General features: G+C 42.8%; 1 protein-coding gene across 6 annotated transcripts in view; it reads left to right on the top strand.

The window, feature by feature from the left end:
- The first annotated feature begins 833 nt into the window (after positions 1-833).
- MCF2L (MCF.2 cell line derived transforming sequence like) overlaps positions 834-21,244 on the top strand; it is a 172,101-nt gene continuing 151,690 nt past the window's right edge. For 2 of the 6 annotated variants that reach the window (XM_074561141.1, XM_074561206.1), the window contains exons 1-2: positions 834-1,949; positions 12,925-13,123. In XM_074561141.1, coding sequence (XP_074417242.1) covers positions 12,946-13,123 — 178 coding nt within the window. In that variant the 5' untranslated portion in view covers positions 834-1,949; positions 12,925-12,945. Of the gene's footprint in view, positions 1,950-12,817; positions 13,124-21,244 lie in introns of those variants that run through there. The other 4 variants (XR_012584078.1, XM_074561122.1, XM_074561158.1 and 1 more) reach the window with 3 other exon arrangements.

Genomic DNA, 21,244 nt, shown 5'->3' with positions numbered 1-21,244 from the left:
TGGCCCTTTTCCCTGGACAACCAATCAGATCTTTTTAACCAACACCGAAAATGTTCTTGTGAGGCACAGAAAAAAAATTTAAGAAAAAATAGTAAATTAACTGAATCTGCACTTTCTCTCTGCAGAGTCGACAGTTTTGCAGTGCAGTGTCGCAAAGTCACTCTTTCCCATCGCAGATTGCAGCACAGGGTATCTCATGAAGAAGAGAACATGGCTGCTGCTAAGGTGACTTGATTACCTACTCGCATCTCAGGTCTGCTTGACCTGCATTTTGGGTTAAGCTGCTGTAAGAAGCCACTAGATATTGAAACCTTGTTTCTGTAAGCCATATGCTGACACTACCTTGGGTCACCGGGCTTTAAGAAAGAGCGTTTCAGGTTATTAAGAAGACAAGCGTACACAGCGTACCTCTGTCATCTGATACTTTTCTAAAAATCAGATGCCTCTCACTCAAGAAAGTGCAAGAAATACATGGTAACCCCCCTTTGTCCTCAGTCGTGGAATACCCTTCCTGAAAAATTTAGTTCCTGAAACCTGCAGTTTGGTTATCATGAATGTAAACCACCACTGTCGCAGCAGGGATGTAGAGAGTAGCATGAAAGACTGATGACCACCCTGAGAGGAGAAGGGATGGGGAAAGTCTGTGCAGTCAGAGTCATGCACACATCTTGGGTGCTTCCCCTAAAGCACACACCTTCTCTTCAGCACCCCTTTTCCACGTGTTTATATATCCGGCACACGAAAGCACACGCAGTGCACTGTTTTGCTTATAGGCAAAGTTTTTACCGTTCAGCGATACCCAAATAAGAAAGCAAATACCCATTGTTGGTTGGTTTGTTGTTTGTTTGGGGTTTTTTTTTTTCCATAATGGGAAAATTGTCTAATTCTCCTCCTGCTGTTCAATTGTCCGATGAAAACATACACACAAAACCTGCTGCTTTCTTTAGATACACATTCAGGTGGAAGCAAAATAAAACACCAGGAGCCAAACACTGACATACGAGGAAAACGTCAGAACCATGGCTGCAAAACTTCCCCCGTTGCTCATCCAGGTCGCACCTCTGCGCCATTACGTTGAGTTGCCATATTTTCCCCAACAGATGAGGCAACGCTCCTACGGGTTGTAACCGCTTTCCTGGAAATAACCGCTTTTCCTAGGAAAAAAAAAAAAAAAAAAGGCACGTGAAGACCCTAACTCCCAGGCTTCTTCCCAAACGGGGAACACCTGCCCCTCGTCACCGGGCCTCATGGCTGCCGGGCGGCGGTGCCTCACACGCCTTGTGTGGCCACCGGCCAGTTGAAGCAGCCGCTGCAGAGCCGCCCACGGGGATCCCGGCCCCAGAACCTACCCGTCGGTGTCCATAAAGGACAGGCGTCAATCCAGCCCTCACAGCTAAACTCCCCCAAAAAAAGCCGTTAACGGTCCGGCTGGGCGTGGCGCGAACCCAGGCGTTGCCGCCGGCCGCGCCTCAGCGGGGTCCCAACGGCATCACTGAGGGGCGCGGTGAAGCGGGAGCCCCTCGCAGGTCGCCCCGCTCCCGCCCTTTCACGGCCCGGGTTTCTGCCCGGGTGGCGGCTAGGCGAGGCGAGGCGTTACAGGTGCTCGAGGGAAGCGGTGCCGGCGGGCCCGGGGCAGGGAGGAGCGCTCCGCTCCGCTCCCTTTCCCCACCCCACCACACAAAGGGCCTCCGGCCGCCTCCCCCGGGAGCACGCAGCGGGTAGGGGGGGTGCCGGTGGCGGGGAGAGGAGCGGGACCCTGACAAAAGGCAGCCCTTCTCCGCTTCCCCCCCTCCTTCCCCAGGCTGCAGGCGGGGCCCCGCGGCGCCTCCCCCGCGCTGCCAGCCATCCCGCCGGCCCCGGGGGGGAGGCGCTGGTCCCACTCGCCCGGGCGAGCTGTTGAGCGCCGGCGGCAGCGGCCACCTGGTCCCGCGGGCAGGGCGCCGAAGGAGGTGAGTGGAGGCGGGCGCCTCGTGGCCCGCGGGCAGCACCGCACAAGCCCGCCCGACCTCCGCTCGCCCCCGGGGGAGCGCCACCATCTTGCTGGGGGCAGCGCTCCCCCGCGGGCAGGGGGTTGGGGGCAGCCCCGGGGCGGGGGCGGGGAGGAGGGCAGCCGGGCCGGGCCAGGCCGGGTGAGGGGCGTGAGTGTGGGGGCGCGCCCGGTGCCGCCGGGCTCCCCTCAGCGGGCTCCGGCGGTGGGACTTCGCTCTCGGCCACCGGGATTCCCCGGTGGGGGTTTTGTTGTGCGTGCGTCTGTCTGTCTGTCTCTCTCTCTCTCTTTTTTGCCTCCTTCAGTTTCGGTGGCGCTAGGGGAGGAGGCGAAACAAAGGCAAGCACGGTAACCTGCCTGAAAACGAGAGAATAAACAAATGCGGGGGGCTCCACGGGATGCTCTCCCCTCCCTGAGAGGGGAGCGGATGGCTGGGGCTGCCCCGCCGCAGCCTGCCCTGCGCCCTGGGGGTCCGAGCAGGGCTTGGGTTTATTGGTTTTGTAGTAGATTAATGAAGCATCCCGGAATTAGAGAAACAAAGCGGTCCCCTGGTATGAAGACGGCCGTTCAGATGCGGGGTTTTGTCGGCTGGTGTTAACCTGCAGTGGTTAATCACACGGGCTGTAAAATAGGATGGTTTTTGCCGCTTGTGGTGTTTATTTACTTTTTGTATTTCACTGGGACTGGACTATTAAAATAAATCAGCCAGCAATGTTGTCTGTAGATTTGTTGGGTTTTTGTTTGGGTTTTGGGGGTTTTTTTTTGTTTTTTTTTTTGTTTTTTTTTACTTCTCTCTTTGTAGCTACAAAAGGAAGGAGGCTTAAGTGTTTGCAACCTAAAAGCCAGAAAAGGAATATTTGTTTCACGATATTTTTAGCTGAAAACCTTGAAAAAGAATGTACAACTTCATCTTGATAGACTTGACAGTAAATTTGCTCTTGTAAACCCTTTATTTCATTTTTAAAGCCAGTCCGATTTAGTGATTTCAGAATGACTGAGAAAATGAGTAGTAAAGGCTCAGAAAGCAAATAAAAAGAAACCAAATTTATTTTCTGAAAGGTCCCCTACAGGTTGCCTTTTTATGACAGTCTTCAAATGCTTTTTGGGGTTTATTAGTACGCATACAGCCTTTCTGGCATGGAGGGTAGAACATTCAAAATAATGTTCAGTAATGGGGTCTGTGTTTATTAAATGTACTTACATAGTGCAAGTTTGGTTAACACATTGAAAATTAAGAGTACAATTATAAACAAAAGTACACATCTTGTCATTTAAGTAGGAAGGCAGAGGAAAACATTTGATTTGGACCCTAATTCAAGAAGGTGCTAGAGCACAGACCTGATAAAGGCACAGTTGTAGGGCAGAGAATTGAGCATTATTTTCATACTTGTTGATGTTGTGTGCCATTTCTTGTGTTTTGGGCCTGGCTGCTACCCCACAACTCTCTTTTCTATTATTACCCTTTCTGTAGGGAGGCCTGGGCTGCATCCGCATTATTTTTTTCTGTTGAACTTTGAAATGCTTGTGTTTCAGATGGCTTCCAGAAGTTATACGCTTCACTGATTCAGGACTGGGCTATACAAAAGTAATTACAGAAGTTGCATGGAAAGGCTTTTTTTAATGACAAAGGTGTCTGTAAAATCAGTCTTGAAGGCAGCCACCTGTGTGCCCTGTTGAGGCTTTGCAGGAGCTTCAAAATAGATACTGGGTTTAATCATCTTAAAACTTATATCTACTTGAAATTTTAAATACAGTGTTCCTTTCAAGATGGAAGTTGCTATCAATTGCTGTTGCTAACAAAATTACTCTGCTGGGTAAATCTATAACAACTTCATTAGGAAGTATTCAGCATGGTTACTTAACAGAAAATTAAATCCCAAATAGATCAGAAGAGGACTTAGCTCTTCTTTCCTAAAGGATCTCCTTTACCTTGCACTTCTGTTCGGCACATTCTGCAGGCACAGGATGTAGGCAGTGCTCTCTCCCACAGGCAGTAGGGAAGGTTTCTTGAGCCTTAGGAAACCTCAGCTGTGCCTTTTTTCCCCCCCATGTGTGTAAAATTGTAAAAAGCTGAACGCTCAAGCTACAAGTCTTGAGGTTTTTTTTATGGGTTATTGCAAGATGCTTTTGATCTGCAACAAGCTGGGGTCAGGGGAGGGGGGGGGGGAGAGGAGGAGGAGAAGGGACTTGTGGAGTAGATGTTCTCTGAGCCCTTTGAAACTGGACACCTATTATATGTTTGTCAGCAAGTTGGTAGGACGAAGTGACCCAAGTGATTTCTCAGAGACCTGAGTCTCCTAAGCTGAGGAAAGCACGTACTCCTGCTATATGGTCACTGAACAAAGATGCTGTCCTAGGAGCTTTCTCCAGAGAAAGGTCTTTGACAATTCCAAGTTCTGATTTCAAGAGAAACTGCTAATATTCTAATGCTTTTTTCCATGATAAATAAATTAAAAATAGACAGAACATGCCATGTATGTAGCATAGATTTTGCCTCTTTGAACTGAATTAGTCTAGGAGTTAGGATTTGCATGCTTGGCCACAGGTACTTCTGAGTTAAACAAATGGTATTTGCATAGTGTCTTCGTGCTGGTGGCAGTATCTTGTGTTTGTCAAGGCTTTGCACGAGCAAGAATAATGCATTGGTGAGATGGGAGTTTGGGTTTATCGTGAGAACAACTTGAATACGGGAAGATTTGTCAGCCACTTAAAATAAGGGGGTCAAGCACATCACCACCTCATTCTCTGCAGAATGCTGCGTAGCACCATCAACTTCTCTTGTGTTTAAGGCTTAATTTAAAAATGAAACCTGGCTTGTCATTCTCTGGGGTCTTGAGGAAAAATCTCTGAAACCTGCGTGATCTGAGTGGAAACAGATACAGACTGTGAACAGTTTTAAAGAGGTGTAAACTGCTCTCCATGCCATTTTAGAGGAGTCCGTGTTCAGGCCAGTATGGTTATTTGGTTTCTCATGGATGGAAGAAGAAATAAGTGTGAAAGAAAACTTTGGTGTGTGTGTGGGGAGTGTGAGGGGGCAGGAGGAGAAGAAATTTAGATACCTAATTCCAAAAGCTCAGTTTTCAGGAATGTAGGTGGTTTGGTGGGAGTTTTAAAGACTAAGGAAATTATGCTTTTTCTAATAATGATATCTAGGCAACTAGAATTCTATAATGTGCTGCTTTTCTCACATTTACGTTAACACTCCTCATACTTGGATTTTCTTTAGTTATATTCCACTGAAAATAGAGAAGGTCTTTCACCCAGTGTTAGACATGAATTTTGTACAAAATGGACAGCAAGCCACTTTACAAATCCAATACCACATTAAAGTATAGGACCTCTGTTTTTTCCTGTGGTGGATCCAAAGTAGAAATAGTGGGTGTGTAAGGTCCAGATTTCTGAAGGACTTGAGATGCAGCTCAGGTTAGGATGCTTGCAGCTGGTTGATGGGGAGGAGGAACTTCTGGCTTTGTTCATACCTCATTTCATACCTGCAAGAAGCTGTTCCCTTGCCTTTGTGCTCTGCTCTGACGGTCTGTGGGCAGCTTGGTGTGCACCGGGCTGGTAGTTCTCAAAAGGGAGAGAGAATTTGGCTGTGTACTTGAAGCTGTTCCTGTGCCTATGTGCAGAGTGGTGTAGGCAGGCAGTAGGGGAGGTTGCTGCTGTCTTGGGAGAACTCAGCTAACCTCTGTGATGTGTGTACGTTTACCTTTTTATTCTTTTTGCTAGATGTCTTAAAGTATGGTTTAATTAACAAAAGATAAACTTTTCTTGTGTGTCTGCCCCAAAAGGAAGACGGAAGACAGCTGAGGGGCTTCATTTAAACTTGTGTTCCTCAAAAGAGCAGTGTCTCCTCCCTGTAAGATGAAAAGTAGAATAAATAAAAAAGCATTTCTCTCATGAAGTACATTTGGGTTTTTTTCCTTCCTTTGAAGAGGCCTCAGTTTAGCTCTTGCTAAATAGTCTTGCAATTTCTTTGAGATTAGTATTTCCTACATAAGTCTGTTGATGATTTCTAATGCTTTGTGGAAGGCTTTTAAATAAAAAATGAGAACATTTATCTTCAAGGACTACTTAGTACTCAAGTTAAATGTTGATCACAGTAAAGCTCCAAATGAGAAAAAAATTTAGTCTTTAAATTGATTTTGGGTATTCTGCGTGCCCTAGAGAGAGATGAGAATGTCTGGGGCTTTGTTACTGCTGCTTTTTCCCCCCATCTATCTGAACAAAATCTGAAAGGACTGGGGGAGGGGCAAGAGTAGAAATACAATATCTCCATAGGCAGAACGTGAGTAGTTTAATAGGCATTACTAAAATCCTAAAACGCTTTATGGTTTTTATTACATGACTCATTCTTTGTGGCACTCTATTGGTATTGTATACAAAAGCGGGACTTTTCATCATACAAACTCAGGTTCATCCACAATTGCCTTGGGCTGTCTCAAGTCAATGTGAGGGGTCGATGGGATCAGGAGATGTGCATCTCTCTTACTCTAGTGAATGCTGAAGGCACATGGGTCAAGTAGGTTCTTAACTTAGACCTTTCAGTTTAATGTCTGAATTTAGGTGTGAGGAACCTGGGCTATAATGCATGTGTGTCTTACACTGGGAAAGTGCAAAACATGTATTGTGCAATGGGAAGAATGGCTGGCCAGTATTGCAAAGCATGAAAATTATAAAGAATGCTGCAGCCCAGATACATGCGCTTAAAATAAGATTCTCATCAGAACGATATTGATGGGTTTAAATACCATTCAGTGTATTTTAATCCATTGTAAAATAAAGAAACGTTCATTAGTACTATACAGACATTTGTTTCCATTTCAGTCCGATTCTCCTGCAGAGATGTGTGAGGTACACAAGTGAGCTGTTACTTAATCAGCTGGACTCCGCTACCTCTATTGATATGGATGTTCCGAGCCTGGTGAATTGCTATGTTTAAGCCTGCTTGTTCAGGCTGGATAACATATTAAACAGTTTTTCTTTAAAAGCATTGGAATAAAATGTCATCATGTTTATGGAAAATAAGGGTGTGAAATATCAGTAGGTGCTAAATTAAGACCAGTTTTCCCCACATAAATATATTTTTTCCCCTAATGACTTAAATGGAGCAATGATGAAAGCATGGTGAAGTGCTGCAGTGATCAAATGCTGAGTGAGACAATTCGCAGGACAATCTGAAAATATTGGACAAATGGTCTTAGAAGTGAGATATGTTTAAATGTTTGTGTTACACCTGACTAGAGATAATGCCCTGCCTAAATAACCAGGGAAATAGCTGAAAAAAACTGTATCGTGTAGCAGCAACAGAGATCCAGTAATAGTATATCACCTTGGAGCAATGGGGACCCTAGGAGTCAGGTTTAACTGCCATGGTGAAGTGATTGCAGAATATGGATTTAAGTTTCTGAGATAACTGGATGTCTTGCGTAATCTGGTTACATTTGAAGATAATTATTAACTACTCCCTTTGCAGTGCTATTCTTGAATTAAAGGGGGATTTTGGGTTGGAAACTGAAGTAAATTCAGTGAAGTGTGTGTGCAGAGTGATTGAAATAGGACTGCTTTCAAAAACTGCTCTTTTGTCTGAATTTCATAAGCAATAGTTCAGAAAGCGTTTGCACCTCAATTAAGAAGTGGTATGGAGTGCTACATATTATTACATATTACTTCTTAATATTGCATATTAACACGTTCTTGGCCCCATATGTATTTATAGTTTCAAAGCTGAGACCTCATCCATTTAGCGTACTGTCAGACCGTGCTGCATACCTAACTGATATTAGAATAGCTGGCAACTATTTGCAGTAAATGGGGGGATGGTGACCCCTACCCGATGTTCCCCCTGGGAGTGACTGGGATCACGGTGGCAGAACAGAGCTTTTACACGGGAATTGTGGATTCACAGTGATGTGCTGTACCTACCGTGTTCTTGGAGACTTTCTCTCTTCCCAACGTAGAGCACATGCCAAAGCTGTAACATATCTGTGCCTGTTTTCATACAGTGGTAAGTAACCATCACATTTTTCAGATGTCTTTACTGTGGGGGTGGTGAGGTACTGGAACAGGTTGCCAGGGAGGTTGTGGATGCCCCATCCCTGGAAGTGTTCAAGTCCAGGCTGGATGGGGCTTTGAGCAGCCTGGTCTAGGGGGAGGTGTCCCTGCCCATGGCAGGGGGTTGGAACTAGGTGGCCTTTAGGGTCCCTTCCAACCCAAACTATTCGATGGTTCTGTGTACTCTGCCAAGCCCCATGTGTTCCTGTGTGCTATGCTGCATCCCCATTAGTATTATATTTTGATAAACTTCACTGAGCTGAGAAGCAGGTCTTTATTTGAGTTTGCATAAAATGTACCTTAATAATTGGTGTCAGAGAGCAGCAAGAGCAGGACTGCTGCACAAGAGGGGCCCAAAGTAGGAGCCGAGGGTGGCCCCAGCACAGACTCACCGACCAGGGCACTGCTCACAGGGTCTGAACACCAGATCTGGGCACCGGTAGCAGGCTGTACCAGCCTTCCCTCACCTGGTGAGCAATGAACCTGGTCCCTCCAGGGAGTCCAGTCAGGAGTGAAAGAATCCAGAGCCAGGACTCAAAGCAGGGCTGCGATGTAGGCCTCCCCAGGTGACAGGGCTGTAGCCAGGCATGCCAATGGCATAGCTTAAGTAGGGACTGAAGGCCTCGGGCTTAATTTACGTGCAGCTCTTGGGCCTGTGGGTAGAGGTCTTGGCCGAGGCTGATCAGGGCCAGTGAAGTCTACCAATGCCTTCAGGCCCTGACAGTTGGATCCAAATTCTGGCCTTGCTTTTCCTTGGGTATTTCACCAACTTTGATGTCTGCAATCTGGTTTAAAACAAAACGGGAAAACCCAAACTCACAAGCAGCATTGGTTTTAGTACGCAAAGCTGAGATTCAGGAGCAGTTGTTTAGCCCTGTAAGTGTCAAATGTAAGTTTCATTCTTGGGACTTTTTCTTGGTACCTCAGCCTAGTTTTTATGCTGGTTGAGGGCATTACTTTATCTTTGGATGTTTTGAAATAATGAGAAAAATTACTTGCATCTGCAGTATCATTGCAGTGATCCAGGTGGACATATATCCGTCAGGGATGCTATGACTATTTCCTTCTATCTAATATCCTTCTATGATAAGGTGACCCACTTAGTGGATGAGGGAAAAGCTGTGGATGTTATCTACTTGGATTTTTGCAAAGCTTTTGACACTGTTTCCCACAGCATTCTCCTGGAGAAACTGGCTGCTCATGGCCTGGACAGGTGTACTCTTCGCTGGGTAAAAAACTGGCTGGGTGGCCGTGCCCAGAGAGTGGTGGTAAATGGAGTTAAATCCAGTTGGTGTCCGGTCATAAGTGGTGTCCCCCAGGGTTCGGTGCTGGGGCCGGTTCTCTTTAATATCTTTATCAATGATCTGGATGAAGGGATTGAATGCACCCTCAGTAAGTTCGCAGATGACACTAAACTGGGCGGGCGTGTTGATCTGCTTGAGGGTAGGTTGGCTCTGCAGAGGGATCTGGACAGGCTGGACCGATGGGCTGAGACCAATGGTATGAGGTTCAACAAGGCCAAGTGCCAGGTCCTGCACTTGGGTCACAACAACCCCATGCAGCGCTACAGGATTGGGGCAGAGTGGCTTGAAAGCAGCTCGACAGAAAAGGACTTGGGAGTGTTGGTTGACAGCCGGCTGAATATGAGCCAGCAGTGTGCCCAGGTGGCCAAGAAGGCCAACAGCATCCTAGCCTGTATCAGGAATAGTGTGGTGAGCCGGACTAGGGAAGTGATCATCCCCCTGTACTTGGCACTGGTGAGGCCCCACCTCGAGTACTGCGTTCAGTTTTGGGCCCCTCGCTACAAGAGGGACATTGAGGTGTTGGAGCGTGTCCAGAGAAGGGCTACAAAGCTGGTGAGGGGCCTGGAGGACAAACCTTATGAAGAACGACTGAGGGAGCTGGGGTTGTTTAGCCTGGAAAAGAGGAGGCTGAGGGGAGACCTTATCACCCTCTACAACTACCTGAAAGGAGGTTGTAGAGAGATGGGGGCTGACCTCTTCTCCCTGGTGACAGGTGATAGGACGAGGGGAAACGGGTTCAAGTTACGTCAGGGGAGGTTTAGATTAGATATTAGGAGACATTTTTTCACTGAAAGGGTTATTAAACATTGGAATAGGCTGCCCAGGGAGGTGGTGGATTCACCATCTCTGGAGGTGTTTAAAAAAAGGGTAGATGGGGCACTGAGGGACATGGTTTAGAACTGGCTCTTGTCAGGGTAGGTTAAAGGTTGGACTCGATGATCTTAAAGGTCCCTTCCAACCTCAACAATTCTATGATTCTATGACTATTTGGAGTATTTTACATTAGCTCTTAAGGCAAAAGAATCAGTTGGATTTTGTGTGGTTTTTTTCCCCTCCTTTTTTTGATATGTTTTCCTTTTTATAGGCAATCTTGCTCAAGTCAATTTTATGAATGTCTCTGCAAGCTGCCTCTCTTCATAAAAGTATGGAAAACATATGTAGTGATTACGTCGCAGCCCTCCCATATTTTTTTCACCAACTTCTTTGCCCTCTGAGTCCCTGAGCTGTTGGCTTAAGAACTAAGTTCACATTGCTGCTCTTAAAATCATAATAAAGATTATGAGTGGGTCAGAAAACTAATTAATTAAAGTAGGATTAAGGTCATAAATGTGTGTCTCTAACTGCATGTTTGGATATAATTATATCACGTTATCTTCATGAGTTTCCATTCCTTAAGGAAAGGCAATAAATTAAAAATGTATGCCTAGAGTAATTTGCTGACTACTGAAGCATAGATCCAGCTGCTTTTCAGTTCACCTTGCACAGGAGCAGGGGGAAAACTCCTGTAAGTTTCTGAGATTTTTGTCTCCTTCAGATGAGACTTCCCTGTCTCTGTCCCAATTCTTGGGCTAAAAAGGAGAAGTTCTGGACAGGAAAATTTTAAACTTTAAGTGGCTTGAAGAAGTAAAATCTATTAATTTAATGTCTTAAGTGTAAGGGTAATTGAAAGAACTTCCCCTGCTCCCACAGAACTGAAAAAAACATTGAAGGGCTATGAAATGCTTCTTTCCTTAAAACTCCTGTGCACGTGCTACTTAGGTACCTGCATGTGCATGCTTGTGCTCATCGTTGCATGTGGCACGTCAGACAGTTGCAGAGGCAGATGCAGCTTAAAAGTACGTACTGTGTACTACATACATTATTTACAAGCAGCGTGTGCTTTACTACAGCTGTGACTGTTTGCCGCTACCTGTGTGACAAGAAGGATGTGTACACTGAACCCATTGGGTTCGGCAACTATGGAAAGAGTTGAGCGATTTGCATTTCCCATCCTCAACAAATGTTGCAAAGCCTAGAAGACTGGAAACAGACAAAGGAAGAAATGAGGAAACTGGCAGTATATTGGCTAAAATAAAACAAAATTACTGTCTCTAAACTTGGAAGTAGATGCACCTTGCAGTAGTATTTGAAGAAGAGTGTTTTATCTGTTCTGTTGAAGTAATGTAATAAGTGACAGAGAGAGAACTTTATTGTTCATGGGTGATTCCTGGGAGATCTGGCACTAAATAATGTGCGGCTCTTTTTTTTAGCTGTTTCATTTTAAACTGATAATCCTTTTATACTTTCTTCAGGCCTATAAAACTGCCACCTTTAAATGTAATGTAGAGATCCCTACATGTATCATTGTTAATATCCGTGGTCTGGAGTGATGCTTTTACTCAGCTCATCAGTAGCTAGAAACAGAGATACGCTAGAAGCACTCAGATTTAGAGATGCTTGTACGACAAACAGAGGTCGCGCATCTTATCCAAAAAGCATTAAATTTACCTGGAGAAACATGTATTTTCCTGCTCGGGCTTGGCATTTCCCAGATAGATGTGGAAAAGCTTGTTCAGGTCCCTTGGCTTGCAGGTTTTGGGCCATCCTTTTGTTGCACATATGCCCTCTGGAGGAGAGCAGGAACAAACCTGTCTCTGGATGTGGTGCAATTTCCTGAAGAACTGTAAGTATTTGGAAAGCTCAAGCTGTTTTCTCATGTGGAGCAAGTATTTTACAGTTAATAATGATTTAGTTGTAATTCTGAGAATTACACCCTTCAATAAGGGTGATTTTTGTTTATGTGAAAGAGCAAAAACACTGTAGTTCTCTGGCATTTGTATATGTAAATTGAGAAACCTGCAGGTGTTTAAGAACGTGCTCGCTCTGGTACCTGTAAGCACAAATAAGCCTGGCAATTAACTCTATCTAGGCTAAGGAACTGTAGCCCCTTTCTTTTGCTCAAGAAGAGAGCAGCCCTGAAGTACCTTGGTGCTGTGTCAGAAACCAAAGCATCTCTTCTTCCTGCCACATTTCCAGTTAATCTGTTTATGAAAATTTTGAACCGTAATTGCAGCCTCCTCATATCATGGGAATCATAGTATCTTATTCTTTCTTTTTATTGTTTATTCTCACATTATTTCACTTTTTGACAGTCCGTGTTCCAGGATGTTCTTCCACCTAGTTAAACTGGGTTTCAAAAGGTATTTTTAACATAAATATTGGCTTTTTCTGCTGAAAATGCAGAGTGACACTGATATTTTTTCCTTTATGCAGTAGTTATTAAGATCATATGTCATTTGATATTTGTATGTTGTTTGGGTTTTTTTTTTGTGATTAGCTCCCCGACCTATGATATAAGCATTTTGAGAAACTGCGGGGACTCCTGAAGTTTTTATTTTGGGTACAATACAGTGGATGGCTATTATGAACTGCATAAGATACCATAAGTGCCTGTTATAAACTGCATATTTTTTCTTTAAATAAAATCAAAGATACGACAATCTGTATGTAACTGTCAGTCTTAACGTTTCTTTCAAATACCTAGGGTTTTTTTTCTTTCTTCTTGCAGAAAATGATTTTCTGTTTGTGTTTAAATTTCAGAAATCAATTTACAGCATTTTCATGTCTGACTACTGGTATTGGAGGTTGATCCCGTGCAAAGAAACTGGAAACTGCAACTGTTTTGCAACAGCCAACCAGTCTAATGAAGAGAAAGAAGAAGATACAAACCATCAGGTTGTGGTGTCAGATATCATGCAGCTTGTGCAAGATAAGCAGGAGGTGCCAGAAAGCACAGCAGGTGAGAAAAATATAATGTATTTTGAAAATTGTCCAGCTAGCTGCCAAACCGTATTAAGAGGAGGACTGAAGGCTTTAAGAATTTTAGCAATGGTGTCTCATCACTAGTAATAAGAGTAGGGCAGAGAGCCCAAATAGAGGAGTAGGTGAGTATTCACTTGGAGGAGGGTGATGTCACCACAAAAATAAGCGTTTAGTAGCAGGCTAGTGAAGAATGAAGACCTTTACTCGGGAGGCCTGATGCTTGTTATAAGAAATTAAAATAATTCCATAAATTAATTGATTAGCAAAAAATAGTCATCCCGAAGAAACCTGACCTACCTTCCTACAGTTTTAAAATCGTACTTTAGAGAAACTGCTGAGAAGCAAATACAAAATACCTCTGCACCTTATCACATTGCTTTTGTTGCCATGGTCCATAAGCAGAAAACTGTAGTGAGTGCTAGTTAATGGTTACAGGGATTAAGAATACATTTTTTCCTGTACCATCTGATCTTATATTTACTCATGCAGGAGGTTGTTGCGTTCATATATGAACTATGTGACCTTTGCCTTGGTACTAGTGCAGATGGACTATAATTCTATAATTTGATTAGCAGTTGCATCTGATAGCAGTTGGTCTTCATTAACACATCTTCATTTCATTTTGTTAAACAAGCCTTTAAAAAGCCTCCTAGGTAATTAAAAAAAATCTACACATATTCATGCAAACCTCTCTAAGCTGGAAAGATGATCCAGAACCGGAAAGATGAAATTCACTAAAATGCAGTTTTGCATTTAATATACAATTACAAGGCACGATATGACTCCTTTGTCATAAAAGGAAAAAAAGCTCATTCTTTCAGCCTGGATGAGCTAATGATGTTAGTGCTACTACAGAATGATTCATATTCTGCTCTGGCTTAACAGGAGGTAGTTATTAGAGTAATCATTTTATTTGTGTTCTGTTGAGGTCTCAGCCAGAATATGAGATTTCTTTTGAGGGCAACAAGGAAAGATACAAAAAAAAACCCCCAACCAACCAAACCAAAAAAGCCCCAACAAAACAAATCCAAAAACCAAACACCAGAGCAAAAAAGCTTGCAGAAATTGCAGAGGGTGTCAGTATTGGTCAGAGGGTTACAAAATATGACTTTTGTGCTTTTATGGAAATAAGGAGTCTGTATCTAGACTACAAGAGAAAAGAGAAGGAAGAGCATGCATATTCTGACTTTCTAGTGGAGATCTTTGTATGTGGAAGAAGGTGGACATCTGCTTGTTTTAATTTTCTTGTGGTCCATATGTAATAGAATAAGAAAATGCAAACTTGATTTATGCACAGAAGATTTAGATATACTGTGGGGATTGTTGAACAGGCTACTTAAAGAGCTTGCGCAGTCTCTAGCTTGTTCTTAATGAAATCTCTAGTGAAATAAACCACTGCTGGAGGTGAGCTAGGTGTACTTGATTCCATCTCAGTGCTTTAAGCTAGGCTAAGAGACTTCAAGAAATTTTTTTTAGTACAGTGCTTCTGTGGTGGAAGAAGAAACAAACGTGTCCTGGGAAGTCAGGCCTGGAGTATGAAGTCAGAGGAAAGGTAGTTCTGTCATGTGTCATCTGGAGGATTTTAAATGGGAAACTGCTACTCCTACTCTCCAGAAACTCAGGGGAGAGCTGTGTTAGGTTCAAACTAAGGGGTGGATGGGTGTGTATTCTCTGTTGATGTAACAGTGAATCAACAGTTGACTGGTTAATCTACAAAGGCAGTTTAGTAAACTGCACAGAGCAGAATGAAAGCAGTGAAGATGGACCAGGAAGTGAGTGTATATGCATACTTCATAGGCATGGGACTGTCTATAATAACCTGCACATACTCGGCTATGCTAATTTCACCTTTTTGCTGTGGCTGCTGTCCTGTCGCTGAAGTCCATGTAAAAGAAATACGAGGTTTAGTGAGTGAAGTTCTGGACTAAGTTTGCTGGCCTGAGATGTAGCAGATTTTTCATTGAGAGTTACATCCATGCATGGCTTGACAACTGAATTGCAAGCTGTTAATCAAAACTGAAAAGCACTTGATAATACTCTTTAGGCCTGGAAAAAGTGGGACATAGTTCTTAAAAAAATAAATAAAATATTTGTTTTCTTTCAGTTTGAAGAAGAGAACACTATATAGACTGGGAAAGGAGATTTTCCAGAGCTAGGAATAAGAAACTTAGTTGCAGATAATTTTCTGGTAAAGTTATTAAACTTTAAAACTAAATTCAGTATGAAAGCTCTTTCTGTGTCACAAGTAATACTATTACTAGTATTGGGGGTTGAATGAATCATTATATTTGTGGACATTTTATTGGGTTTTGATTTTTAACAAATTATTGCTCTTGATGCAATCTGCATGTTAGTATTTTCTGACTTTATCAAGGGACTGCTAAAAAGAATCTGCTCTGAAAAGAACTACAGCGACATAACATGGTGAATATTTAAAAAGGGCAATTTGTATGCTGCGTATGTGGTCGAATGAAAGTTGTTTTGCTCTAGTTCTAATGCTTGTTTAAATACTCATTTCAGGAAAAGAAGCAAGTATTTTTGTGGTTGGTAAAGAAAGCCGTAGTGCCTTGCTCTGTGAAGCTAAGCCTTATAGTCTTCTGGTGGGAAAAGGCAGTAAGAGAAATGCTGCTGCAGAAAATAAACTCCAGCAATGTTGTCAGAGTCTTTTCCCTTCTCTATTTTCGGGTTCTGTAAGCAAATATGGGGGGTCTTAGTCTCTCATGCAAGCTAATAATACTGTAGGATGGAGAGCATCTTGCTGCTCTTAGTTAAACCATATGTTGCTGTTGCTGAAGTTTTAACGCCTTTGTTCTCTCCCCCACCCCAGGAACTCATCTGCTATACTATTGATACTATATTAATAGCAGTATTTTTACTGCAACATTTTCCTAGAAGTTATAATTAAGATCAGGTCTTCATTGTGTCTGTGAGTTTACACACAGAGAGAACATGTTCCATCTTAGAAGGTTTATAAGCCTAGCTTGAAAGCGATAGATGAAGAAATGTGCAAAATTGAGCTTGAGGCAGAGCGCAATCAAGATGGAAGCATGATAATGTCCCACCAACTTGTCTGTGCTCTAGCCTCATTTCAGATTCTGTGTGTAATACATCCTTCCCCTTCTTGTCTTCAGAAGAGGCTGGAAAATGGAAAGGATGTAGGTGGGCCAGACAGTCATGACTCTTTAAAAAGAAATAAATAAAAAATTAAAAATCCAGTATTTCTATAATTTCTCAGTGCTTGTTATGTTGTTCCGTTTGGTGGTTGGGGTTGGACTTCAGGAGTGCTGTGCTTGGAGGCCTGCTTATATTACAACAGGGTGTTGGTTTTTTTTGAATGGTGCTTTTCTGCGCTGGGGATGGTCCCAGTCAAGTGGTTGACACCTTTTCTTTGTTTGGTTTTAATTCCTTCAGTTCAGATCTGTTTGACATATAGCCTTTTCACAAAGGGGTTTTTTACCCTTCTGCCATGATGCTAAAGCAATAGGGAAGCAGAGGAAACCTCCTGTGGCATTAAGATTTGCTAGTATGATGTCTTGGGAACTGTATTTGCTGATGTTGTAGTAAACAGCCATGAGGGTGCTACAATCAAAGCTTTTACAAAAGTAAGGGGACTGTCGTGACTCTGCCCAGGTTGTGAGGAATCCAAGGATACAGGTGACCTCTGACTGAAGTCTGAAGTCTCCCTGGTCCAAACTTACCTGAGAAGACATACTTCATGAGTGAAAAAAATTTTTAAACCATTATAAAATAGGGTCTTTTTATCATTTTACATGATTGTTATAACTTTTGCATGAGAAATTACAGGGCAGCTGAAAAGACAGGTGAGTGACTGGGAAGTGCCAATTCTAACACTTGTAATAGTGCAGCAAAACACACCGTCAGCTGTTGCACTCACAGGCACTTGAAATGCTCATCTGTTACGTTCATGTGCTCTTGGAAAGAAACATGCTTAGTATCATATCAAAATGTTAAATTGTGTTATTTTCCATACATAAACACCTTTTAGGCACTGCTCAATGGAATTACTGAAGCTGACAGCTTTGACTGATATATACCTGCTACAACATCGCTGTCTGGAACAGTGTGGTCAGGTTACATTATCAAGACCACTGATGACTCATCACCTGCCTCAGGGGTGGAAAAACCCAATGTCACACTGTCTCTTAAACACTTGTACATCCTGGTAACTCCAGTTATATTCTGAACCCAGAGTATAAATTCAGTTATACTTATTAGCCCCTTGCTTCCACTAGTCACAACTGTATAAATATAAGATTTCAGTAGTAATGTACAAGGGAAACACTGTAGGTGTTCATTATTATAATAATTATGCTGTGTAAAATTAGATATTGTTTTTCTGAAAAGTCACTTAATGCTCTGTGGATCAAGTCCATTCTATTCCTTGATATCTACAAATACAACCTTTTAAAAATCTGAATTAAAAAATATGAAACTTAAAATGATTTCTTAGAAGCAGCTTTTATTGGTAGCTAAAAGAGTGAGAACAGCATGCTGCCATCTGATTAACATTGGTACCATTTCTGTGGAATGAAGGTGGCATAATAGACTTCTCAGCCTGGCTGTGCAGATGCTAAATAGCCCATGACCTTTTTTGCCTTTAAAAACAAAGCCGCCTAGAGCTGGAGTCCTTAAGCTGTAATACACAAGCCACTTAGTGATACGTGGTCCAGCACAGAGCTGGTAGCTATTGTTGTCCCTGGTGGTATCTGTCATAATGCTCAAGGAGGGAGGGGAATTGAGATTTATTTTCTTTATGAACATAGAACTGGGATCGGCGTAACTGTTGGCAGAGAAAAGTATTTGTTTTGCTGTACACTTCTCTGTTTTTCTGCTTGGTGGCAGTGGGTTGTCCTCAAAGGACAGGCTGGATTTTACTGTGGGAGCTTTTAAGTATATCCATGCTGAGGTTTTTGTTTTGTACTAGTAATTTGATTGATGTGAACTGCATGTCCAAGTAAGATACAGCAGATACTACGTGTGCACAGTTAGCATTTCTCAGTGTTTGAGGCTATTTGCTTACAGTGGAACTCAATTTTATAGATAAATGTCTTTACAGACCTGTTCCTTTACTGGCTGCTGTAGGACTGGTATCAGTCTCAGCATGTGTTTATGAGCCAACATTTTTATATGTTAATTAAAAGAGCTGCTTTTTATTAAAACTGAATTTCAACTGCAGGAATTTGGCAAAATCTTATGAGTTTAACTCCTCAAAATGGGACGTGTTTAAAGTTAATTGGAATAATCTACCTAACAACAGGGAAAGGAGAACTTTTGCATGGTAAACCTCATCTGTATTATGTTGCTGCTTCAAGTAACAGAGCAATGAAATCCCAGCTTCATTAAAATCAGTAGGAGTCTTGTCAGGATTTTCATCTTAAGACTTTTAAGCTTTGCAGGTTAACCAGCCTCTTAAATGAAATTAATATTAAACATCTTACTCTAATTCCTTCTTTCCTGGGAATTACAGCAAATATGGAATATATAAAAATAACTTCTTGTTCAGCTAGTAGCACTTCAGCAAGAAGCTGGAGCAGAAAAGCTCCATTAGTGTAAAGAGGCATTACCAGCTGAAAATGAGCTATGGAGAGGTATTTCAGTAATGTCAGCAATAAAATTCAGAGCATGTGTGAGTATATATGTCTGCATATATATATATGTCTGTAATTCAGTGCCACACTTGATGAATTTTCAGTTCAACTGCTATTTGCCTTCCTGCCTATGTGGGTATTTCATATGATAACAGAGAAAGAATGAAGCTTAAAAAAAAAAAAAAGACATTTTCTGGAAACAATGCTGCCTGAAATTACTCTTAGTGTTTATTAGTTGCTGCTAGTCTTTTTTTTTTTTGGCCACACCACTCAGATAAAGTTGAAGAACCTATGGTACCATCTGCAGCTATAGTGAAGGCATGAAAGCATTTTTAATTTTCCTCCAAAATTCCCTGAACCCAACTGGGAAAGATTTTAGGGAGATGTTCTGAGTATTGTGTGCACTGGTTTGTGGTTTATACTGGTTTATATATATGGTTTATACTGATCCATCGCAGCTTTTAATGGTGTATCAAGTATATTGGAAATACCTTTGCTGCGCTTCCTTCTACTTTTTCCCTGTTTTCTGTTGTAATAAGCAGCCCAGCCACAGCATTTTTATTTTTCCCTTTCTATTCTCCTATTTCCTAGAGAGTCTTTTGCTTTTCAGAAAGAGTTTGGCTGGGGTTCCTTGTTAGCTGTGAGATCACATGGAACCTGGGAGGTATAGCTGGAGCTCTGCCAGCCTGACTGTCTGCCTTCATTTTGCTGCCTGTTCTGTGCAGAGAGCTCCTCGCCAAGGGAGAGGCAAACACCAATAATCTGTACAAAGAAGCAAGGACTTTTTAAGATTCAGTTAAGGGGAAGCTGTACCTGCTTTGTTCTGCATGGTGTTCAGAACACTTTCACGATAAGATGTGGCGCATGTAAACTAAAACTTGGTGTTTCCTCAAATAGTGGCATTTTTATGTTGCATAGGGAGGTATGAAATTATTCTCTAGCAACATCAAGCTAGTAAAAGCTAACACAACTTTCTTGGGTTTATATATTTTAATATTATGTAGTTATAGATGTCCTTTTATTTATAACATACTTGAAATATGTCACCATTTAATCATAAGAGAAAGCAATAACATTCAGTTGTTAATGTTTTCATTTATTAAGGAAAATTAATAGTTTTTGTGATGCCTCTGAATGTAATGAATCTTTCTCTTTTGATTTAGATCATGCTTCACTTTTCAGATATTCTCCATGCAGGATGAAACATTAGATGCTTGCTGAAACTAAAGTAGGAAAGCTGTGTCAATTCTGTTTAGTCCCTGACATGAGTACCTTTGTGCCTCAGGTGGCTCCAAAGAAATTGGAAAAGAGCCTAAGCAGCGGTGTAATTGAAATTCAGAGGAGGTCACATGTCTAACCCGTTTAGGCATTCTGTAAATCCCATCTTTCTGTATCTGTAGGCAGTGGATATCTTTGTAAATCTGCTTGATTATAATATCTAAACAGGAAAAACCAAACTGTATTATAGAAAGCGATGTATTCTTCTGACAGGGTAATGCATCTTATGCCTTGGATGTGCACCCCACCCTGGTGTAATGAAGAGAAGTTGCATGGCAAGTTTAGAGTTCTTCCTTGCTTGTTGCCTCCTCTGCTTCTGTAACAGCAGATCGCTTACTGGATTTGGCACTTACTCCTAAGGCCATGAAGATGGAGAAGTTGTGAATGTAAGCATTAGGTCTTGCGTAGGTGCAAAAGCAACCATCTGAGCTACAAGGTTTCCCACAGGATCCTCCTGGATCCCACAGCATCCTCCTCAAGAGACTGTCTGCCCATGGCTTGGATGGGAGTACTCTTCACTGGGTTAAAAACTGGCTGGAAGGCTGGGCCCAGAGAGTGGTGGTGAATAGAGTTAAATCCAGTTGGTGGCCAGTCACAAGTGGTGTTCCCAGGGCTCAGTATTGGGGCTGGTTCTGTTTAATATCTTTATCAATGATGTGGACAAGGGGATTGAGTGCACCCTCAGTAAGCTTGCAGACAACACCAAGTTGGGTGGGAGTGTCGACCTGCATGAGGGTAGAAAGGCGTTGCAGAGGGATCTGGACAGGCTGGATCAATGGGTCGAGGCCAACAGTATGAGGTTCAACAAGGCCAAGTGCCAGGTCCTGCACTTGGATCACCACAACCCCATGCAATGCTACAAGCTTGGGGAGGAGTGGCTGGAGAGCTGCCTGGCAGAAAAGGACCTGGGGGTGTTGGTCGGCTGCCATCTGAATATGAGCCAGCAGTGTGCCCAGGTGGCCAAGAAGGCCAACAGCATCCTGATCTGTATCAGGAACAGTGTGGTTAGTAGGACTAGGTAGGGAAGTGATCATCCCCCTATACTCAGCACTGGTGAGGCCCCATCTTGAGTACTGTGTCCAGTTTTGGGCCCCTCACCACAAAGAAGACACTGAGGTGCTGGAGTGGGTCGAGAAGGGCAATGAAGCTGATAAGGGGTCTGGAGACTAAGTCTTATGAGGAGCGGCTGAGGGAACTGGGGTTGTTTAGCC

The sequence above is a fragment of the Larus michahellis genome, chromosome 1 (assembly GCF_964199755.1).
Source record: "Larus michahellis chromosome 1, bLarMic1.1, whole genome shotgun sequence".
Taxonomy (NCBI): Eukaryota; Metazoa; Chordata; class Aves; order Charadriiformes; family Laridae; genus Larus; species Larus michahellis.
The sequence above is the reverse complement of the archived record's forward strand: the minus strand, read 5'-3'. Positions and strand labels throughout refer to the sequence as shown.